The sequence below is a fragment of the Capsicum annuum genome, chromosome 10 (genome assembly GCF_002878395.1).
Source record: "Capsicum annuum cultivar UCD-10X-F1 chromosome 10, UCD10Xv1.1, whole genome shotgun sequence".
Classification (NCBI taxonomy): Eukaryota; Viridiplantae; Streptophyta; class Magnoliopsida; order Solanales; family Solanaceae; genus Capsicum; species Capsicum annuum.
Window position 1 is genome coordinate 102,389,875 of NC_061120.1, and position 18,967 is coordinate 102,408,841.

An 18,967-nucleotide genomic window follows, 5' to 3' on the forward strand; every position below is an offset into this window, starting at 1 on the left:
AGATAGCAGGTTGACTGCCTGTTTGTGCTGCTTGCTTAAGCTGTTTTAATCGTGATTTTACTAAATCACTCCTAATTAATTATTACAAGTCATTTACATATTAGAAAATTAATAATATTTAATAAAAAAGTAAAATAGAGATAAAATGATAAATTAACTCTTGATGTTTTAAATTAACTTGACATCTTATATAAGACCCACTTAAATTTTTTTCACAAATATTATAATAAGAGGGAGTTAGCCTTTAGCAAGTCAACACGTCTGCTTGTGTTGCCTGCTTCAACTGTTTCAATCGTGATTTTATTATACCACCCCTAATTAATTATTATAAGTAATTTATGTATTAAAAATTAATAATATTTAATAAAAATAGTAAAATAGACATTTATGTTATGTCTGCTTCAGCTGCTTCAACCGTAATTTTACTTATCATCCTAATTAATTATTATAAGTCATCTAAGTATTAAAAAATTAATAATGTTTAATAAAAAAAGTAAAATAGCTATAAAATGATAAATTAATACTTGATGCATTAAATGAACTCGACGTCTTATATGAGATCAACTTAAATTTTTTTCTAATGTATTTTTTATAGTACTTTTGTTGTACCATTTTTAATTAGTTATTCTAATTCACTTAAGATATTCTGTTTTGCAATTTCAATCGTAATTTTACTATATCATCAATAATTAATTATTATAGTCTTCTAAGCATTGTATTACTTAAATTGGAATAGAAGAAAAAAGTATTATAAATCATAATAATTAAAAGCTTAAATTATTTTAAAAATTCAATTGACTATCAATACCACAAAATTTGGACCACAGGAGTAACATGTATTATTTAAAAATTACATAAAATATGTTATAAATTAAAATAGTTAACAACTTAAAATATCTAAAGAAAAATAATTTGCTATATATTTAAATAAATACTTAAAAAAACTATATATCATAATAATTAACAACTTAAAAAATTTAAAGGTCAACCTGCCTACGTTGGCACAACTTCATTGGCCCTTTCCTTTGACTCCATTTTTTTTTCGTTTTAATTTGTTTTCTTATTTTTTTTAATCTGTTATATACTTTAAAAGAATACGTAAAAAATACTATGGATCACAATAATTAACAACCTAAAGAAATTAAAAGATATAAATATTTGGATGACTCTCGAAATTATATCGGTGCACTTAAGTTGAAATAAAATAAAAAGTATTATAAATCATAATAATTTAAAACTTAAATTATTTTTAAAATATAATTGACTATCAATGCCACAAAAGTTTAGATAAGAAGAGTAACGTATATTATTTAAAAATTACATAAAAATACTATAAATTACAATAGTTAATATTTTAAAATATCTAAGAAGTTTAAATTTGTCATATATATAAAAAAAATACATAAAAATACTATAAATCACAATAATCAACAACTTACAAAATTTAAAATATATAAAATATTTTGTTGATTATCTAAATTATATTAGCGTCACTTAAATTGGAATAGAAGAAAAAGTATTATAAATCTCAATAACTAAAAACTTAAATTACTTTTAAAATATAATTGATTATCACTGCCACAAAAGTTTGGACAAGGAGAGTGACATATATTATTTAAGAATAACATAAAAGGTATTATAAATTATGATAGTTAACTACTTAAAATATCTAAAATAATATTAAAAATATGATTGATTATTTAAATTTATTTGTGTCATATGAATTGAAACAAAAAATAACATATATTAGGCCCTCCATATTTGTACTATATTAAAAGTATGAAGGGTCTTGAAATATCGTTTGAACTTTTTAACCTTCTTTAAGAGTCTTTACTTTAGACGAAATCATTTTTTTTTTAATTTTTCTAGTATTTAAGAGTTAAAAATTAATTAAATATATTTATGATAAAATCTTTTCTTATTTGAAGTCATCAGAATTAATAACAACTAAATACTTTTTCTATTAGTTTAATTCTAAATCAACTAAATATGATTTTAAGAAGATTTGAAAAATCTAGAAATAAATATAAAAGCATTAGAATAAAAAAAAAATTAAGAAGCGTACCAAATTTATCAACTTTCAATGTTTTAGGTGTTTTAGAATTAATATTCTACTAATGAAAGTTTTAAAGTAGATATACCCTAGCAGAAACTATACAATATATATGGAAAACATATATATTAATTTTAACTTTGACATATTGTATCCTACCTCTATTTAAAGTCTAAATATTATATCAATTCTCATGAAGAAGGTTGCTTCAACCTTTACATATCACGATGCAAGAGGTCAAATTGATGACCACGGAAGTTTGTAGTGAAGTAGTCCAGGTCGTAAGTTTTTTCTTTGCAGGTTCTATCTTTCGATCAATACTTCACATTACTTTAACTCTCAATAATTGATGTAATTATATTGTAGTTGATACAATAAATATAAGATTTGCAAATTTTTTTTTACATTATATTAAATTATGGGAGGAAAAATATAGTTTGTGTTGTGTTTAGGAACTTTTTTCTTAATATATAGATACAGTCTATGAAATATTCATGTTTACATTTCTTTTATGGATAATTCTGTATTAGGCATATGGAAGGAAGCCCAATTAGTTCAGAAGTAGAAAAACGAGTAATATAACTACAAGCTGCAATAGAGCAAAGAGCTTCTGAGGTACACTATCGATACCCTTTTTGTTGTTGTTTTAAAACAACATTCATGAACATTATTCTATTATAGTCACTGCTCTTATTTATGTATTTTCTTTCTTCTCAAACTGCTTGGATATGTTTGTTATGTCTACGACAAACGCAAAAATGATGATGCACCAATCATTTGAACTTCTGACGGTAATCTATATATATTATAAAACAGAGGACGAAGCATCAGAAGAAGCCACGTGGCAAGCTATTGAGAAGTCACGTGGCATTTTTCATTACAAAATTCTAGATGTTGTAAGAAAATTTTTGAATCAAAAATTTTAAGTTAATAAAAAATATAAATTCAAATATACGTACTTATTAATAGGTGAACAAAACATATCTCAACAAAACTGAAAAGTTTAAATTAATTTTAAATTTAATTTGATCATAACTTTCTCCATGATTTTAGCGTTTTAGTGTTATCCCATCTCTTAGTATTTATCATAATCTAATTTGAATTTAAATTTAAAATTAAGTTATTCCAAATCTTTATCTTTATCTCAACTGCAATTCAAAAATTATTTCAGCACTATAAATACATACATCGATACAGTTGTCAATACAGAGGAAAGTTTTATATGTTTTACAATTCCACCCTGAATATTTTTAGAAAAAACAACGAAAATTCAAAGAAAAATAATCAAGTCAGCGCAAGCAATTCAGGGAATTAATACTTGATTGTTTTAAACATCATGGCAAGGATAAAACCTCAAGCTCTTTTGCTACGAAGCAAAAAAAAAAAAAGGGGGCCAAGTGGTGCCAGTGTCCCTACAATTATAGTATACATCCTAATTGTCGTTGTGATGGTGTTTTCCCTGTTTTCTACATATAGATATTGGTCTCAGAGATCAATTGTTCAGACACAGGATGGTATATCAACCAGCAAGGCTATTGAACGGAAGAAAACTGATATTCCTAATTACGCTCTTATAAGAACTTCGAAAGGCCTGGTAACTGTGGAACTTTACAAGGATGGTTCTCCAGACATTGTTGAAAAGTTCATTGATTCCAGTCAAAAGGGTTACTTTAAAAGGATGCAATTTACTCGTATAATCAAGAACTTTGTCATCCACGGTAGTGAAGTTGATAGGCCTGAAGCCACAGAAGATTAGACGTCGAGGGAAAAACATTCCAGCCAACTGGACATAAGTCTTAAGCATGAAGTATTTATGCTTGATACTTCCAAAGTGAAGCACGAAGGTAGAGGATTTGATCTATTTATCACAACAACACCAATACCAAATTTGTATGACAAAATTAATATCTTTGGTCGTGTCATCAAGGGAGAAGACGTCCTGTAGGAAATCGAAAAAGTAGATACAGATGACCACTATCGGGCCAAAACTTATGTACAAATCAATGAAGTAACTCTAAAGTACAAAAGCTGAACTCTTCGTCCATGAGATGCAGTTACTTGAGATCGATGAACAAAAGCAGGCAACATCATGATTAGATTTAGATTCATGTTATAATGGTTCAATAAATTGTTGAAGATTTTAATTCCTCAGATTTCACATGTTGCGACTTACTATCAGTGACTTTGATGTAAAAAATGGATACATGCATTCCATTTGTGTAATTTGGTTAGGCTCTTCCCTAAAATTTCCCATAGGATAAATAATCTTTTTGTTCTGTGTATCTTATAGTATACAGTATATTCAGAGGAAAATTTTCATTAAAAAAAAAGTTTTATATGTTTTACAATTGATGATGATCTAGGGTTTCAGATGAATTTTTCTTTTGATTTATTGATTGGCCTCATTTTTTTTTTCAATTTGTGTTGTTATTTTTTTCTTTATTTTGATAATCATCTTATCAAGTTTTTTCATGGCTACTGCTCGAGGCGACTGCAAATCATTTGAATTAGCTTTCATGCGTGTGAATTTTTTTTAATATTTATTATAATTAAATTTATAATTATAAAATATTGTATGAAATTTTTTTATAATAATTGATATGATTTTTAAATTTGAATTTAAAGGAATTTGAGATGGAATGAAGTTTTATCTTCTTGACTTCTTTTATGTATACTCCGACAATAATAGGTAATGTTAAATTTCTTTCTCTTCTTGCACTTTCACGTTTTTCATTGTTTAAATTTTTTTGGGTTTTAACATTTTTATTTTTTATATATAGATTAGTGATAATCGTATTGCAAGCTATTTTTTTCTACTATATCCATCTCTGAATTCAAGTAAGTAAATATTTATTTTGATATTGAATTTTAGTTTTAAAAATAATTGAATTGAAATAAAGCTTTATCTTCTTAACCTCTCTTATATATACTCCTATATTGATATATAATTTTAAGTTTCTTTCTCCTTTTTTAAAGGTATATACTCCTATATTGATATATAATTTTAAGTTTCTTTCCCTTTTTTTTTAAGGTTGAATTTAAAGAAAAAGTTATAAAAGGATGAATACGAGATGAGAAAAGAGGGGTTTTGCACGTCTTAATATTTCTATTTTTGCAAGAAATTAATCTACTCAACTTGTGTTTTTACTTTTTGTCAGGTTTTTCTTTGATAGTTAAAGTTAACTAGGAAAAGGATAATGAGAATGTTGTAAACCAAATGAGAAAACACATAATGATGAAAATTTATTGATATTTACATTTTTTAACTCTCAGGAAAATTCACGTATAAAAAAAATTGGAGAGAAAGAATTATAACAACGAAACCAAAGAATTCAATTCAATGTGAGTACAGAACATCGAATGAAAAATAAAAATAAAAGATTATTTTATTATTATTTATGTCTTAATATATAATTCAATTTTATTGAATATTACTCCATTCATGTTATCTCTCTATAATTGAAGTGTTTATAGTGTTCAGAAGCAATTACTCCTTAAGGTAAATGAAATAGTAATAGTTAAATTAATCTTAGAACTTTTGACAAATAATTTGAATCTGAGGGAGTAATAAAGATTAGTTAGTACTGAGTAGTAGAACCACGTATCCAAAATATAGTTTTCTCTATATTTTACTGAGAAAAATGCAAACTTTTTACTAAACATAATTTAATTAGTTAAAGAGTCCATTTTTATCGAACTTTTCCAAAACTTTATGCTAACATTTTTCATATTTCAAGTACCCAATGTTATGGTTTTCTTATATTTTCTAACTTCAATGTATATATACGTTTTTGTCTCCTGATCATCCACAATTAGCCCATTAATTCCTACTTTTTTCTGATTTAAATTACTAATGTGTAAAGTTGAAAACATAGAGGACGAAATATTGACGGTAGAAGATAAGCAGAAGTGTAAAATATGGCCATGAATTCAACTAAATAATTATTACTAAATTTTTATGTTGTCGAAAATATTTATAGTAGTAGTTGAAGTAGTAGTAACATCAACAACATTAATATTATAATTATTATCCCATTAATTTTGAATATTTATCTCAATTCAAATATATATATTATATATACATTAAATTTGAAAGAAGTAAGGATAAGAAAGAATAACAAATTAATCTTCTTTTAACAAATTATTATAATTATTATCCCATTAGTTTTGAATATTTATCTCAATTCAAATATATAAATTATATATACATTAAATTTGGAAGAAGTAAAGATAAGAAAGAATAACAAATTAATCTTCTTTTAACAAATTAATAAAATATTTAAAATTAAGAAAGAATAACAAATTAATCTTCTTTTAACAAATTATTATAATTATTATCCCATTAGTTTTGAATATTTATCTCAATTCAAATATATAAATTATATATACATTAAATTTGAAAGACTGGGGTATGCCACTCAGCCTACCAGACCATATAATAATATCGGATTAAGCCAAAGTCGGAAGACCGAACCAAAGCACCAACCGAAATAGAAAAGAATCTTAAGTAATTTTATGACTGTATGGACGAATTTTTTTTTTACCCAAACATGGGGCTTGTCAGAGATTTAATTAACCCATGTTGAACCTGCGTGTCTAGAAGTTCTAATTGTGCCGAAATTCGCCCTTTCCTCATCATCAATACAGGCTTAGAAAGGCACAACTTACTAGACGGCGTCACAGAGACAAGGTTAACATAAGTCTATTGAACTCGACTGTACCTCCATTTTGGAACCAAGTCAAGAAATTAAAAAGATTCTTTCATATTTTGATAGAGTCTGGAGCTTTCATAGTTAACATGCATCGAAGTTAGATCTTCAGCATAGATATAAGATACTTGTTTAGCCGGACATAGTCACGGCCAGATTATGGTAGAAGTGTGTAATGAATGACTTCAATTAAGTAAAAAGATATGTACCTGAGTCGCCGGAAACCCAACGGAAATAATAGTAAACAAGTAGCTTCTTCTTTATTTATCACGGGAATAGATTACAAAGAGAGAGAGAGAAAAATAAAGGAGAGAATTTTAAAAAACTTGATGCCTCTCTTCTAAGAATGAGGCTTCTATAAATAATAGAAAAGAGAATCTTGCACAGTAATATGTGGGGTCCTGTGCATAGTGTTTTTTACTGTTACAACAGAGAGTTTTATCAACTAGTCATATCTTGTCTTGTCTTGTCTTTTCCTTTCCATTTTTTGATGAATGCTTCGGCTTTTTCAATCTCTTCTTCTTCTATCAGAGCTTTGGGCGGTTGTGAATCGGTAATATCTTCGGTATTTGCATCTGTGCTATTCATTGAAGCATCCGAATTTTGCTCAACAGTTTGAAGCAATTTATCTCGAACTTCTGATAGATATTCTTCTATTAATTGCATTTTATTACCCTCATGAGCTGAAATTCTTCTGGAAACATAATTAAGATTTTTGTCTTCAACTAAAATTGATTTTTTGGGAGTTTTTTCATATTCGGCAATCTTCTGTATTATTTCCTCCCGTTGATCATGGCCATAGGCGAGCTTTGTTTCCGGATCTCTGCGAAGCAGCTTATCCCAAAAATTGCAGTAAAATGTTCGGTATAGAGCAGGAATTTGGTGGGTGTCATAACCGATTTCTACGGACCATCGATGAATCCATGGAATAGAAAATTCGATATAAAAATACATTTGATCAATAGTGTCAATTTTACAAATGTGATCAGAAAGATATAGTTCTGTTAGGAAAGGGGAGGTCTTTTTCCATGAATAATATAAAGAGGAATATTCTGGTGGTAATATTTTAACCGTAGGCCCGTGATGAGTCCACCACTGAACGAACCAGTTTGGAATAGGTTTTTCAAATACTTTAGAACAAATCTTGATGAACCAGGTGTGTTTGTGTTTATAGTTGTTATAATATAAGACTTGAGTAAAGGCTTTGATGTAATCCCAATAAGTGAAATTGGCAAGAGTTTGTCCCATCGGCCCCATTGGTATAGATCGTTGTGTCATGGACGAAATGCCCCATTCTTCAATAGGAATAAGTTTTTTTATGACCATCTTGGAATATCCATGTACACCCGGGGTACTTTCGCCGAGGGGGCTGTGGTCAAAAGTGGCACTGAATGTTTGTACGAGAATGTGCTCATAATAAGTGCGAGTTTTGTAAGATTCTCCAGTAAAATAGACATTAGCAGTAAGATAGTTCTTAAGTATTCGCCAGGCTTCTTCTGAATTTTCTTGCGCCGGAATATGCTGATTTTCAATATGTAAAATAAGTTCTCTAGCCTCTAGTTTTTCATATGAAGGCTTATCGTTAGTGTTTTCTTGAACCATGGATGCAAAGGAATCTGCAGTTTTTTGTTGATCAGATAAATAAGATTGTAATTGTTTGAATAATGGATGAGTTTCAGGGATATCTTCTAGATGTATAGAGGAACCAATATTCGGAGCTTTTGATGAGGATGATATATCACCATGAATTTTTGAATTGATCAAAGTTCTATTTCCTTGTTGTAAAACAGGAAAATTAGAACTGGCAGAGCTATATGCAGAATTTTGTCGATCAAAATATGAAGGGTTTGTTCTTCCACCTCGATATGAAGAATTTTGATTTCTGCCACCTCATCCTCTACCTTTGGCGATTTGCCAAGGAGGATCCATACTGCATTAATTAAGAAATTGGATCAGGAATTGGATCAGCATACCATGACATATATTCGATGAGATCTTCATAAAGTGTATCTGTTGTAATAAGATCGTCAATAACTTTCCGTAAGATGAGCATGTGTAAATCCCTATTCAGAGGAACTGCCTTTATAAAGGTGAGTAAGAACTTTGCAGAGAAGAAGTGTAGAAAGAGTTTCATGATATCTGTAAACATTAGTCACTTAAGTCAATGTCAAACCAATAGATTTCGTTATCAATGAATTCATTGTGATTTGCAAAAAATTCTTCTTCTATTAAGCGATGAATTAGAGTTTCTAAGATAAGAAAATGAATATCTTCATTCAAAGGAATGCATTTGATGATAGTTATAATAATTTTTTCAGAGAGGAAATATGTGTAAAAACTCATATCAAATATTCTCGAGATAAAAAATCTGGCAAAGAATTTTCACTACCCCTTTTATATTGTATTTCATAATCAAACGGGGCTAATTGAGCTTGCCACCCCGCAAATATTAATTTAGAAGCATCATGTTTGAAGTCTTTATTAAACATAAATTTAACTGATTGAGCATCAGTACGAATTATAAATTTTTGGTTATACAAATCATCTTGGAATTTTAAAACACATTTTACAATAGTTAGCATTTCATGGGCTACCGTTGCGTATTTTTTCTGACTTTCTGTCCATTTACCATAATAAAATCGAATCAAACATTCGGTCTTTGTATGGGGATTAACTTGTTTAAGTATTCCTCCATAGCCGATATTTGAAGCGTCAGTTTCAATAATTTTTAACCAGTTAGGGTTTGCAAGAGAAGTACAAGGAAGGGTTTGAACTCTATTTTTTATTAATTTTACTAAATCAGTGTGTGCTTGAGTCCAAGGAGTTTTGTGATCCTTTTTTAGTCTATCATATAAAGGAGCTAAGTCTCTAGACAAATTCTTGTAAAAAGGGGAAATATAGTTAAGACTACCGAGGAATCTTTGAAGCTGTTTTTTATCAGTAATAACATCAGGGAATTGTTTAGCAAATTCTAGAACTCGTTGTATAGGTTCAATAGAACCTTGAGAAATATTATGTCCTAAAAATCTAATGCTTGTCTGAAATAAACTTATCTTAGGTTTAGAGATCACTAAACCGTTTTGAATAATTATTTGTTTAAACGTATGTAAGTGTTTAAAATGAGATTCGAGGGTTTTTGAAAATACTAAAATGTCATCAATATAGACAATGATAAAGTCCATATAGGGATTAAAAATATCATTCATAATTTTTTGAAATTCGGAAGGAGCATTCTTCAAACCGAATGGCATGACATTCCATTCATACTGTCCGAAAGGAACATTAAAAGCAGTTCTATAAGTATGATTTTTATCAATTTGAATTTGCCAATATCCAGATTTTAAATCAAATTTAGAAAATATATTAGCATCATATAATCTGGAAAGTAAGTCCCTTTTATTTGGTATAGGGTATCGAATCCATTTTAAAACTTTATTTAGAGGTTTATAGTTGATAACTAGTCGAGGTATGCCTCGTTCCTTTTCAGCAGCATTATTGACATAAAAAGCGGTACAAGACCAAGGAGATTTTGAGGGTTTTATAAGACCTTTCTGTAGAAGATTATCAATTTCTATCTTACAGAATTCTACTAATTCTGTATTCATTTGACAAGGTCGAGATTTTGTAGGAATCTTTTCTTCACTGAAGTCATCTTCATAAGGGAGAGAAACAATATGCTTTTTTCGATTCCAGAAAGCATTTGGATGATCCGCGCAAATATCCAGAATCAATTGATTAGAAATTATTTTTATTTTTTCTTGGACCTTTACTGACTTTAAAGTATCAAAGATGTTAATACTCATTAATTCTAATTGTAAGAAATTAAGCTGATTTTGTTTCATATTGATAAGGGCATTTATATCTCTGGTTACTGGCTGAGTAACAAAAGGATAAGAAATTTGTTTATCCTTGTACGTAGCCTTAAAACCATTTGCATCAATATGAGTATAAGGATAAATAGCATTTATAAAAGGTGTTCCTAAAATAATAGGAGGATAAAGCTGATCTTTTACTAAAAAGAAAAAATGTGGAATGCAGACTCTGTCTCGGCAGATATAAGTATTTGGTAATTTATAATTGATATCAAGAGCATGACCAGATGCAGATTTTATTACATGAGTGGTTTTTTCAAAATATCTAGTTGGAATTAATCCTTCTTGAATACAACTAACATCAGCACCACTATCAATCATAGCAATATTGGTAACAGAAAATTCCTTATTTATCAAAATAGTGCAGTTTATATACCACTTATGAGCAGTAACAATTTGCATCATTCCCAAGAAATAATCTTTTTTCAAATCTTCTGCTGGACTGAATTTATCAATTTCAGAATTTTTAGAGTGTTCAAAATCTTTTTCTTTTCCTTTTGAAGCAAAAGATACTTCGGGCACATCAATAATTTTTTCTTCAATTTTTAAAATTCTATGATCTGAAATCATCTGGTTTTGCTTTAAGGAAATAATCTCCTTTTTCAATTGCTCAACTTCGATTTTTAAATCATTAAAGGTGGTATCTCTACCGGGGGTTTTATTTAAAGCAAGACGTCTATTAACTTCAGCTAGGGAATAAGACATGGGATGATTATCAAAAGAGTTATCTTTAGAAGTACTAGTATTAGCAGAAGTCTTTTGAGTAGCAAACTTGAGGATTTTTTCACGTAGTTTTTCATCAGTAACTTCTTTTAGTAATTCAAGGACATTTTCAGCAGTAAGAGTTTGAACATTCAAATCAAGATCTTCGAATTGCGCTTGCAGTTTATACATCATTTCATCACAATTGCAAACATCATTATCACAATCATTACATTTATTATCCTGATCGAGCTCACTATCCGAATTAGGTAATTCAAAATCATTTGCAGAAGTAGAATCAGATTCGGAAGCAGAGGAGTATAACAGATTATAGACTTGGTCATGAACTTCTTCAGAAAGTCCTAAGGACTTGAGTTTTTGTAATTTGCAATTTGGAGCAATATGACCATACTGGTTACACTTATAGCATTTAATTTTGGCTAAATCTCTTTTTGATCGGTTTTTGGTGAATCTAGTAGACTTACGAAAGGATTTTCTAGCCTCACGTTCTTCCTTGCTTCTATGCCTGGAACGTTTATTTCTATAGGGTTTTGAGGACTTAGAATACTTTTGGGGTTTTCGTACAAAGAGTTTATCCATACCAAATTGCTCGCAAAAGTCTCCTAATTGAGATTTTTCTCTGAGTTTGTCAAGCTTAATTTGTCTAGCTAATTTCAACTCGTTACAGAGGGCTAAGCCTTCTTGAGTACAAGCTACAATAAGCTGACCATAAGTTTTTTCTGAATACTGGACTTCTCCATAAGATCCTCGAAGGGTTTTTCTAACTCTTTCAGCAAATAAAGGGGGAAGACCATCAATGAATTTAGCTTTCCAATGGTCATATTTACTTTCGGGTAAATCCATAACCCTACTAAGAAAGGTGTCTTTATACCATCTAAATTCACCTAAGTGACGACATTTTAAACCATTAAGCAGAGTTCTAATGTTTTCATATTGATTGGTAAATCTTCCTCCAAAATGTTCAATAATCGTCAGCATAAGGGTGTAGACAGCATCCGAACGTCCTGCCCGAAGAGGTCGCCCTAGATTGTCTTTTCCGGGTTGATCATTGGTGGCGTTAAAAATAGCCTCGCGTTTAGTATCATCAAGGAAATTATCCCACCAACCGCGAAGTTGGCCAGTAAATCCCGCAACAATCATTTTACAAATTGTTTGGTCAGTACGAGTGGCCCTATTTTCTGACGAAGTAGTGGCTGTGGCAATAGTAGCATACATAGACATTCGATGAATAAGAATGGAGATTTGTCGGTCAGATAATCCGTCAATGTTCCATTCATAAATGGCTTCTCCACTATAAGAAGTATTTGTCTGATTCCATTCCCTTTCCTCTATCAGAACATCTTGAGGAGTTGGACGTGGATAATATGCAGTAGACATACGGGGAATATCAGCGTACTTCTTTCCAGGTTGTTTTTTAATCAAACCTTTGAGCTTATTAAGCTCGGAAGAGATTATAATGCCAGGATTTTCAGCAGAATCAATATTCTCAGCAAAATTAAACTCAAGATTTTGTACAAAATCATCAGAAATATTGAGGGGTGTAATATTTAAACGAGAAAATTTTTTATCTAAGAGTTTCTCTAATTGGTCTAATTGAGAAACCTTTTCAAATCCGTCTATTTCAGGAGGTCTTTGAATACAAGGTTTAGATAAAATATATTCGTCTTTATCAGTGATTTTGAAAGTAGAAGGAATGTTAGAGGAATTCATCTGAGAGCTAAGTTTGTTTACTAGCTCAATTAATTCGTCAAGTTTTTTATCAAGAGAGGAAATGTGTTCGCCTAAAACCTTAACATAAAGACTTAAATAATTGTTTTGGGCAATAAGGTTATTTATTTCAGAAACAGTAATCTTTCCCACATCCTCACTAACAAACTTTTGAAAAGCAGAAAAAGTCATGCCAGTATTATTGGGTAAGATAAAGGAAGACTGAGGAGGGTAGAGTGCTTGAGTAATCAATCCATCAGAATTTTGATAAGATCTTTCGATTATTTTGACATAGGACGGTAAATATGTAGACATGAACCATGGGACAAAGAAAATAATTTTATTATGTAAAGCACAAATTTCATAGAATTCTTCTGAAATATTTTTTAATTCATCAGAAGTATAGGTTTCAAAAAACCATCTCCTAAAGGTTTTCCATTTCTCAGAAAAAAATTCCTTTTGAATATATTTTCTTGCCTGAGAACCAGGACTAAAATCAATAAGTTGTGTCATCATGGTTAAACAGAATTTATGTCAAAATCCATTTCAGATGGAGTAGGATTTTCATTATCAAAATCTTGAACTATGTTAGTTTTTGAATTGATTTTTATCTTTTCTACACCTTTAGGTGTAATATGCGAATCTGCAGAATTAATAGTATGCAAAGATGCCGCTCGATTCCTAGCCGTTCCATAAGTGGGTTCAGCAGGTTCAATCGGAGAAATATGATGTATTGAAGGGAGCCTTCGTGGTAAAGAAAAAGAATTTCTATAGACAGGAGGATTGCTATCGAATTGTAGACAAACTCGCCCATCAGAGTTTTGAGTTACTTGGGTTAACTCTAAATTAGTCACGTCCTCCGCCAATTGTTTTGGGGAAGTGACTGAATTTAATATCCAAGTTTGGGGAAAATCAATTTCATCCCATCTAATAGGCCTTCGGGTAGTAACCCTAGATTTTATAAAATTTGTTTCAATAAGCATAGTGCAGTCAGAATTATCATCAATCAACTTACATCGAGGATTTAGAGTTGATAATAATCGATAATATATGCGGTAAGATAATCCTATAAGTTCAGATCCAGGGGCATAATCATATCCATGGGTTTTAACATTTAATGTTAGAGCATGAAGAATGTTTACATCAGTCAAAGATAATTGTAAATTTGGTTGAGTATTAAAATATACAGGACCATAAGCAAGAGTAGATTCAATAGATCCCATTAAAGACTTTCGAAAATTCAAATTTCTAGCATCACGCAAAGCAGCTAAAAACGTTTCGGGAAGACCCTTTAGAGTTAGAGGCCGAAAGGCAATTTGAACTAAGCCAATATGCATATAATTATAATTACGTTTAAAAATATCAATATCACGCTTATTTAGGAGTTGAAGAGTCTGTTCATCAGCATTTAAAGCAAGAGATTGTTCCGTTGTTTTAATAATCTGTTTATGTTTTATTTTATCAAAAAATCCATATTCATATATGGTTTTTAATTCAACTTTAGGAATAGTCCATTTATTCAGTAGATCCATATCTTGAGGTAAATCTACCTCTTCGAGTTTTGTACTTTTAGTACTTACTTCTCCCATATCCATAGTTGGAAGAGTCTTATATCTATGCTAAGCATCATCACTTCACCCAACATATTTACTATGAAAATTCACAGGCTCTGATACCATTTACAGGATCTCTTAGGCTGGGGTATGCCACTCAGCCTACCAGACCATATAATAATATCGGATTAAGCCAAAGTCGGAAGACCGAACCAAAGCACCAACCGAAATAGAAAAGAATCTTAAGTAATTTTTTGAATAACAAATTAATAAAATATTTGAAATCAAATGAAATTAGAATTGAAATGAGCTCTGGCTTCTTAGTGTCTCTTATATATATTCCTATATCATTGGCTTTATTGTTGAATTTGTTTACTACTTTTTTTGTGTTCTTCATTTTATAAAAAACATATTTTTGATTTAATATTTTTTCTTTTTTTATATGCAAGAATAATATTTTTTTTTCATCTTTATCATCCTCTGTTAACGTAAACGAAGAAAAATAAATTCACAAACATTGAGGTTATAACTATCTATTCTCGTGGCTCTTCACCTTCACTACAAATGGTAACAACCCCCAAAAAGATAAGGAGAAAAAGAAACCAATAATTATTGAAATGATGACTTTAATAAATAAAAGATTCATCGGTAAATTGATTTCAAATTAATAATGTTTATGACGTTTAATTTACTAAGAAATGTTTTTGAGAGTTAATTTTTATTTTTCAGTGATAATTTTGTTGTTATTATTGACTTGCATAGGAGATAAGAAGAATAGTAGATAACAACAATCGAAATATGAATTTTATTGATGTAATTGACAAGTTTAAGTTTTTAAAATATGTATTCGATATTATCGTTCTCCGTTTAATATTTTTTTAATTTCATAATTTTTTTGTATTTAATTCGATTATATACATTTCATAATTATTTGATTTCTGTATCTTATATCACATTCATATATTTACTTTTGTTATGAGAATTATAAAAGAGATTTATAAACGACATTTAGTTATCTTAATTTATTAATCTCTTTTAATTTTACTTGCAAGTTTATATTTATGTATAAACTTTTTTTTAGTAATTCTGGGGGGGAGGGCTGGGATTAGGGAAGGAGGGGGGTAATTTGAACTAATTTTGAAAACATATAATGAATATAATAAGATAATATATACATATTTATAAATTTTCAACGAAAAAGATGGGAAGGCAACAGTATATCAATTTAAATTACTTTTGACAATCTGAAATCTATTAATTGTAGCACTAAATAATATAATAAAGAAAACATGAAATGTAATTTTTTTTTATATGATTATTTTTACAGATATAGATTTGGTTAAAGATGTGTGTGTGGAGGCGGGGAGGGGGAGGAAGAGAGATATTAATAATCTACTTAATATCCTTAAATTGTGAATAGTATCGTAAAGAAACTATGAAACATAAAATATATTTTATAATTATATAATAATTTTTTCATATAGATTTGATTAAAGTGGATGGAATTGTGGGGTAGGGGGGGGAGGGGGAGGAAGGGAGATGTTAATAATCTACTCAATATCTTTAAATTGTGAATAGTATAATAAAGAAAAGGGAGAATACTCACAAAAATACCTGAAGTTTGATCGGATTTTCAGTTGAGTATACTGAACTCTGTGGGGGTCCTATTGCCCCCTAAACTTTTTTAAAGTGAAATTATTAACCCCCCTCCCGAAACTCTATACCCAGATTTGGCAGCCAAAGGTATGACACACACGCCCTTTCTTCTCGATTTTTATTATGTTCACTATTACAACCATATTACTCCTACAAACAACATTGGTAATACTACAATACAAATTTTCACTATTTTTTCACCAAATTCTTGATTCTTCATTCTTGAAATTTGACTTTTATTTAGTTCATTAAGAAAATCTTTTCTCAAATTTCAAATAAAAAATTCTCTTCAATAATTTTATTCAAATTGCAAACAGAGAGTCCCAAAATAACTGCGCATTATGTCTATCAAAGCTCCACATCTCCAATATTTTCTTGGTCCTCTCCTTCGTTGCATAAACATATTCCCTAAGCTTCTAATTCCTCTCCTATGGATCCTCCATTAATCTCAATATCAAGTTCTTCACAAATTTCCTTATGAATCTCATCCTTTTTTTTCGATTGATTACAATTCCCAAATTAAACACTAATCATATGTATATAAGTTAAAATACAAATAGATATAATATTTAATAAATCACAATTCATATAGTAAAAGGTCAATTTTGCTGAGGTGGTGGTGCTGGCTGTCGGAGGCAATGGTGGGTTGGTTGGTGGCGGCAATGGTGGGTTAATTTTGCTATTTTTGATGGAATTGGAGAATATCCATTTGGTGTGTGTGTTGAAATTGGATAAAATTGATGTAATTGAATTGGGTGTGTTGAAGATGACTTATTTGGTTTGTGTGTATGTGTGATGAAATTATTTTCAATTCAACAATGGAACACCAATTTAACTCTATTGAAGAGAAGAAAGAAAGAAGAAAGAAAGAGAAGAGAAAGAATGAAAAATAAATAGAAATATAAAAATTTTAAAAGCCAGCAAATTGAGGGGTTATTTGACCAAAAAAGGTTTTTAACGTTTTTAATCACTCTCACACGGTCAAGAGACGTGATTACACACACTTGTCAAAGTGGATTGATATATGCATTAAAATACAAAAAAAAAGTTTAGGGGGTAATAAGTCCCCTGCAAAGTTCAGTATGCTCAACTGAAAATCTGATCAAACTTCAGGTATTTTTGTGAGTATTCTCCCTAAAGAAAATTATGAAACATAAAATATTTCTTTACAATTATATAGTTATTTTTTCATATAGATTTGATTAGAGGTGGAGAATTGGGGTGGGTGGGGGTGAGGGGAGAGGGCTATATTTTTTCTTGTCCTAATTTAAAGGTTTGAACCCTATGTTCAATTCTATTTCACATAAGCTTTTGGTAGTTACTCCTATATCAGAAAGGCAGGGAAAAAAGCTTTATGTTTTAGAAAATATAATTAAATATTTATTTTTAAATATTAAAAAATTAGTACAAGATGATTTTGTCTAAAGAAATGACTTTTAATGAAAGACAAAAAGTTTAATTCACTTTTTTAAGGATCTTCACACTTTTAATATATTATAGATATAGATTATAGATATATATGTGCTTACTAGGGGCGGCCATAAATACCGCAAAATTGAAATACCGAACCGAACTAAATTATTTCGTTTTTTTGATTTTTGATTTTTGATTTTTAATTTTTCGGTCCGTTTTTTTTATTTTATAAATTCAGTATTTTGGTTCGGTTTTCGATTTTTAGGTTGACGTAATTCGATTTTCGATTTAAACCGAAATAAACCAAAATATATATATATATATATATATATATATATATATATATATATATAGTATTTATAATATCTATATATATAGTATTTATAATATCTATTTAGGCTTTAGCTTCAACCCATTACTGCCTACAGCTCAAAGCCCCAAAATTCAAATACATTCGGCAACCAAAATTGAATTGCATTGATTTTTACAACCGAAAATTAATATACAATCCTCCATCTGATTTTTGCATTGTAGGTGATTATTCCCATTTGTCAAGACTTTATAAGTTTATATTGATTTTTCTTTAACGTAAGAAAGTTAAACTATTTCGATTTATAAATATAATTTAGCCCATTAGATATGTCTAAAATAAAAAATTGAAATTATTAAATCGAAATAGAATCGAACCGAAATTTACATAAACCGAATCGAACTAATTTGGTACACCTAATTTCATAATCGAACATCGAAATAGAAAAATCAAACCTGAACTGAAGTACCGAACACCCTCCCCTAGTGCTTAAACTAAAATATATACTTATATTTATATTATTATATTAAATTATTAACAATCTTTGAAAACTAATTTAAATTCCATGGACTTTATTAAAAATATTTACCGTCGATAAAATTATTTAATTTTTAAATAATTAAACACGTTCGAGACATAATAAATAATACTGCATTACAAAAATTAATCATATTTTGCATCATGCTCGTGCAGCTTACCAAACGACCCCAAGTAAGATAAGAACCCTCTTTGTTTTGAGTTTGTTCTCAATTGGGCGAGAAATATATGAGATAGAAGTATGAACCCCATCAGCGTGGAAGAATTCGAGAAGAAGGTAGTGATTTCGGAGGAGGAAAGTAATTGTGGAGAGAACGATTCTTTAAAAATCGGTGCAGTGCTTCGGAGATTTCTCGATGTGCAGCAACGCAGAGCCCTAGCTTATGCCAGGCTCAAAAGGTTAGGAAATCCATACCACATTCTTTCTGCAACCG

General features: G+C 29.5%; 1 protein-coding gene and 1 pseudogene across 2 annotated transcripts in view; both read left to right on the forward strand.

Annotated features, from left to right (window-relative positions):
• Positions 1–3,389: 3,389 nt before the first annotated feature.
• Positions 3,390–4,085, forward strand: LOC107845255 (annotated as a pseudogene).
• A 14,559-nt stretch (positions 4,086–18,644) lies between these two features.
• Positions 18,645–18,967, forward strand: part of LOC107845632 — a 48,963-nt gene continuing 48,640 nt past the window's right edge. Inside the window, exon 1 of one of the 2 annotated variants that reach the window (XM_016690063.2) lies at positions 18,645–18,932. In XM_016690063.2, the coding sequence (XP_016545549.2) occupies positions 18,775–18,932 (158 nt within the window). In that variant the 5' untranslated portion in view covers positions 18,645–18,774. The remainder of the gene's footprint in view (positions 18,933–18,967) is intronic. The other variant, XM_047398086.1, reaches the window with a different exon arrangement.